At 45.4% G+C, this 6,031-nt stretch overlaps 1 protein-coding gene across 1 annotated transcript; it reads right to left on the bottom strand.

Annotated features, from left to right (window-relative positions):
* Window positions 1–3,156: 3,156 nt before the first annotated feature.
* Window positions 3,157–4,097, bottom strand: LOC121842099 (protein kinase C iota type-like; the record flags this gene model as incomplete). The annotated part of the gene is given in 2 exon segments (XM_042312217.1): window positions 3,157–3,370; window positions 3,963–4,097. Coding segments are annotated over 2 exon segments (349 nt in total), but the record flags the coding sequence as incomplete, so codon positions are not given.
* Window positions 4,098–6,031: the final 1,934 nt, after the last annotated feature.

Here is a 6,031-nt window from a genome sequence, read left to right as displayed (position 1 = left end):
ATAATGTGACTGGCTCAACTGTTCTGGGGGAACTACGGTCAGCTTCATGATGTAAAATAATGTGACTGGCTCAACTGTTCTGGGGGAACTACGGTCAGCTTCATAATGTAAAATAATGTGACTGGCTCAACTGTTCTGGGGGAACGACGGTCAGCTTCATAAGGTAAAATAATGTGACTGGCTCAACTGTTCTGGGGGCTCAACTGTTCTGGGGAACGGTCAGCTTCATAATGTAAAATAATGTGACTGGCTCAACTGTTCTGGGGGAACTACGGTCAGCTTCATAAGGTAAAATAATGTGACTGGCTCAACTGTTCTGGGGGAACTACGGTCAGCTTCATAAGGTAAAATAATGTGACTGGCTCAACTGTTCTGGGGGAACTACGGTCAGCTTCATAATGTAAAATAATGTGACTGGCTCAACTGTTCTGGGGGAACTACGGTCAGCTTCATAATGTAAAATAATGTGACTGGCTCAACTGTTCTGGGGGAACTACGGTCAGCTTCATAAGGTAAAATAATGTGACTGGCTCAACTGTTCTGGGGGAACTACGGTCAGCTTCATAATGTAAAATAATGTGACTGGCTCAACTGTTCTGGGGAACTACGGTCAGCTTCATAATGTAAAATAATGTGACTGGCTCAACTGTTCTGGGGGAACTACGGTCAGCTTCATAATGTAAAATAATGTGACTGGCTCAACTGTTCTGGGGAACGACGGTCAGCTTCATAAGGTAAAATAATGTGACTGGCTCAACTGTTCTGGGGGAACTACGGTCAGCTTCATAATGTAAAATAATGTGACTGGCTCAACTGTTCTGGGGGAACGACGGTCAGCTTCATAATGTAAAATAATGTGACTGGCTCAACTGTTCTGGGGGAACTACGGTCAGCTTCATAATGTAAAATAATGTGACTGGCTCAACTGTTCTGGGGGAACTACGGTCAGCTTCATAATGTAAAATAATGTGACTGGCTCAACTGTTCTGGGGGAACTACGGTCAGCTTCATAATAATGTAAAATAATTCATAATGTAAAATAATGTGACTGGCTCAACTGTTCTGGGGGAACTACGGTCAGCTTCATGATGTAAAATAATGTGACTGGCTCAACTGTTCTGGGGGAACGACAAGCTTCATAAGGTAAAATAATGTGACTGGCTCAACTGTTCTGGGGGAACGACGGTCAGCTTCATAAGGTAAAATAATGTGACTGGCTCAACTGTTCTGGGGGAACTACGGTCAGCTTCATAATGTAAAATAATGTGACTGGCTCAACTGTTCTGGGGGAACTACGGTCAGCTTCATAATGTAAAATAATGTGACTGGCTCAACTGTTCTGGGGGAACTACGGTCAGCTTCATAATGTAAAATAATGTGACTGGCTCAACTGTTCTGGGGAACTACGGTCAGCTTCATAATGTAAAATAATGTGACTGGCTCAACTGTTCTGGGGAACTACGGTCAGCTTCATAATGTAAAATAATGTGACTGGCTCAACTGTTCTGGGGGAACTACGGTCAGCTTCATAATGTAAAATAATGTGACTGGCTCAACTGTTCTGGGGAACTGACGGTCAGCTTCATAATGTAAAATAATGTGACTGGCTCAACTGTTCTGGGGGAACGACGGTCAGCTTCATAAGGTAAAATAATGTGACTGGCTCAACTGTTCTGGGGGAACTACGGTCAGCTTCATAAGGTAAAATAATGTGACTGGCTCAACTGTTCTGGGGGAACGACGGTCAGCTTCATAAGGTAAAATAATGTGACTGGCTCAACTGTTCTGGGGGAACGACGGTCAGCTTCATAATGTAAAATAATGTGACTGGCTCAACTGTTCTGGGGGAACTACGGTCAGCTTCATAAGGTAAAATAATGTGACTGGCTCAACTGTTCTGGGGGAACGACGGTCAGCTTCATAAGGTAAAATAATGTGACTGGCTCAACTGTTCTGGGGGAACGACGGTCAGCTTCATAAGGTAAAATAATGTGACTGGCTCAACTGTTCTGGGGGAACTACGGTCAGCTTCATAAGGTAAAATAATGTGACTGGCTCAACTGTTCTGGGGGAACGACGGTCAGCTTCATAAGGTAAAATAATGTGACTGGCTCAACTGTTCTGGGGAACTACGGTCAGCTTCATAAGGTAAAATAATGTGACTGGCTCAACTGTTCTGGGGAACGACGGTCAGCGTCATAATGTAAAATAATGTGACTGGCTCAACTGTTCTGGGGAACTACGGTCAGCTTCATAAGGTAAAATAATGTGACTGGCTCAACTGTTCTGGGGGAACTACGGTCAGCTTCATAATGTAAAATAATGTGACTGGCTCAACTGTTCTGGGGGAACTACGGTCAGCTTCATGATGTAAAATAATGTGACTGGCTCAACTGTTCTGGGGGAACGACGGTCAGCTTCATAAGGTAAAATAATGTGACTGGCTCAACTGTTCTGGGGGAACGACGGTCAGCTTCATAAGGTAAAATAATGTGACTGGCTCAACTGTTCTGGGGAACTACGGTCAGCTTCATAATGTAAAATAATGTGACTGGCTCAACTGTTCTGGGGGAACTACGGTCAGCTTCATAATGTAAAATAATGTGACTGGCTCAACTGTTCTGGGGGAACTACGGTCAGCTTCATGATGTAAAATAATGTGACTGGCTCAACTGTTCTGGGGGAACGACGGTCAGCTTCATAAGGTAAAATAATGTGACTGGCTCAACTGTTCTGGGGAACGACGGTCAGCTTCATAAGGTAAAATAATGTGACTGGCTCAACTGTTCTGGGGGAACTACGGTCAGCTTCATAAGGTAAAATAATGTGACTGGTAAAATACAGAACGCAATATGCTTTATCTCCTAACATGTTGCACTAGCTGACTGCAGGTATTTACTGTAAAAGTAGCTACAAATATTAAAAAGTATTGAAAAACTTTAAAGAAATTGTTTCAGCGGTACTGAAAAACCATCCCATGGCTATTTCCAAATAACCCGGTATATACCGTTTACCGCCCAAGTCTAGTTGCACAGAGATCCTTTTTTACTGACTGATGAGAGTACCACGTACTTTCTCTTGAGGCTCGGCCAATGCAGAGTAACAACACGAGTACTTTCCATAACGTGAACTTTGACCCTGTCCTAACAGCATTACCTTGGAATAGGTAGTCTTCTGTGTTCTGGTCTGGGTTGTCGGTGCTTCCTACAATGTCGAAGGGCGACCGTCCAGCCATCATTTCAAACATAAGCACCCCCAGAGCCCACCAGTCCACGCTGAAACCATAGTCCTCTCCTCTCAGTATCTCAGGGGCGATGTAGTTGGGGGTCCCACAGAACGTACTGGTGGTGTCCCCTGGCCTCAAGCCCTCCTACACAGCATCAGGAAGCACACACACATCTCACAACGTTCAGGGTACCGTTGGGCTCAGTTGGAGCATGCCACTTGCAACGCCAGGGTTGTGGGTCCCATTCCCACGGTGGACCAGTACATAAGAGGAATGAAAATGTATATACTCTCTGCTGAGGGTCGCTCTGGATAAGAGCTTCTGCTAAATGACTCAAATGCAACACACACAAGCAAGCTTAAGATGTACAAGGACAACTACAACCGCACACACACACACACACACACAAGCTTAAGATGTACAGGGACAAGTACTACCGCACACACAAGCTTAAGATGTACAGGGACAACTACTACCGCACACACAAGCTTAAGATGTACAGGGACAACTACTACCGCACGCACACACACACACACACACGCACACGCGCACACACACACGCTTAAGATGTACAAGGACAACTACACACACACAAGCTTAAGATGTACAGGGACAACTACACACACACACAAGCTTAAGATGTACAGGGACAACTACTACCGCACACACACACACACAAAAAGATAGACACACAGTCAGACAGAAACACAGCAACGGACACACTTTCGACACTCACCTTGCACATGCCGTAGTCAGTGAGTTTGATGTGTCCCTCCGACTCCAGCAGCACGTTGTCCAGTTTGAGGTCTCTGTAGATGATGCCTCTCTCGTGGAGGTAGTTCAACGCCAAGCTGATCTCTGCGGAGTAAACCTGACACACACAGAGATGGTGAAGAACTAGTCAGACTCAACACACACACCACCACCACCGTTTTAGAGCTACGCAGCTAATCACCAAGCCCTTGGTTCGTAGAATCAGAGGTGTAATTATTAGTCCAAAACGGAACATTTTGCAACTAAAAAGCACATTTATTGGCATTGGACAAATTCAGGTAGGTCTCACCCCGTTTGCGTCCGTTTAAGAAACGTTTTGCAACAGAATCGGCATAATGAATACACCCCAGGTGTGCTAGAGCTGGTGGCCTGCCCCAAAGGTTCTAGGTTCGGAGATGTGGGAATTTTACGTCTGACAACGTGAGCCTACTGGGGAGAACAATAGATGTGTAGTCCTGGGCGTTTCAGAGGAACGGACATTTTTATTTATTTATTTATTTCACCTTTATTTAACCAGGTAGGCCAGTTGAGAACAAGTTCTCATTTGCAACTGCGACCTGGCCAAGATAAAGCATAGCAGTGTGAGCAGACAACACAGAGTTACACATGGAATAAACAATTAACAAGTCAATAACACAGTAGAAAACAAAGGGGGAGTCTATATACAATGTGTGCAAAAGGCATGAGGAGGTAGGCGAATAATTACAATTTTGCAGATTAACACTGGAGTGATAAATGATCAGATGGTCATGTACAGGTAGAGATATTGGTGTGCAAAAGAGCAAGTAAATAAATAAAAACAGTATGGGGATGAGGTAGGTGAAAATGGGTGGGCTATTTACCAATAGACTATGTACAGCAGCAGCGATCGGTTAGCTGCTCAGATAGCTGATGTTTGAAGTTGGTGAGGGAGATAAAAGTCTCCAACTTCAGCGATTTTTGCAATTCGTTCCAGTCACAGGCAGCAGAGTACTGGAACGAAAGGCGGCCAAATGAGGTGTTGGCTTTAGGGATGATCAGTGAGATACACCTGCTGGAGCGCGTGCTACGGATGGGTGTTGCCATCGTGACCAGTGAACTGAGATAAGGCGGAGCTTTACCTAGCATGGACTTGTAGATGACCTGGAGCCAGTGGGTCTGGCGACGAATATGTAACGAGGGCCAGCCGACCAGAGCATACAGGTCGCAGTGGTGGGTGGTATAAGGTGCTTTAGTGACAAAACGGATGGCACTGTGATAGACTGCATCCAGTTTGCTGAGTAGAGTGTTGGAAGCCATTTTGTAGATGACATCGCCGAAGTCGAGGATCGGAAGGATAGTCAGTTTTACTAGGGTAAGCTTGGCGGCGTGAGTGAAGGAGGCTTTGTTGCGGAATAGAAAGCCGACTCTTGATTTGATTTTCGATTGGAGATGTTTGATATGAGTCTGGAAGGAGAGTTTGCAGTCTAGCCAGACACCTAGGTACTTATAGATGTCCACATATTCAAGGTCGGAACCATCAAGGATGGTGATGCTAGTCGGGCATGCGGGTGCAGGCAGCGATCGGTTGAAAAGCATGCATTTGGTTTTACTAGCATTTAAGAGCAGTTGGAGGCCACGGAAGGAGTGTTGTATGGCATTGAAGCTTGTTTGGAGGTTAGATAGCACAGTATCCAATGACGGGCCGAAAGTATAGAATGGTGTCGTCTGCGTAGAGGTGGATCAGGGAATCGCCCGCAGCAAGAGCAACATCATTGATATATACAGAGAAAAGAGTCGGCCCGAGAATTGAACCCTGTGGCACACCCATAGAGACTGCCAGAGGACCGGACAGCATGCCCTCCGATTTGACACACTGAACTCTGTCTGCAAAGTAATTGGTGAACCAGGCAGGCAGTCATCCGAAAACCGAGGCTACTGAGTCTGCCGATAAGAATATGGTGATTGACAGAGTCGAAAGCCTTGGCAAGGTCAATGAAGACGGCTGCACAGTACTGTCTTTTATCGATGGCGGTTATGATATCGTTTAGTACCTTGAGTGTTGCTGAGGTG

The sequence above is a fragment of the Oncorhynchus tshawytscha genome, unplaced genomic scaffold, assembly GCF_018296145.1.
Source record: "Oncorhynchus tshawytscha isolate Ot180627B unplaced genomic scaffold, Otsh_v2.0 Un_contig_17677_pilon_pilon, whole genome shotgun sequence".
NCBI lineage: Eukaryota > Metazoa > Chordata > Actinopteri > Salmoniformes > Salmonidae > Oncorhynchus > Oncorhynchus tshawytscha.
Note: the sequence above shows the minus strand (reverse complement) of the source record. Positions and strands in the feature narration are given on the sequence as shown.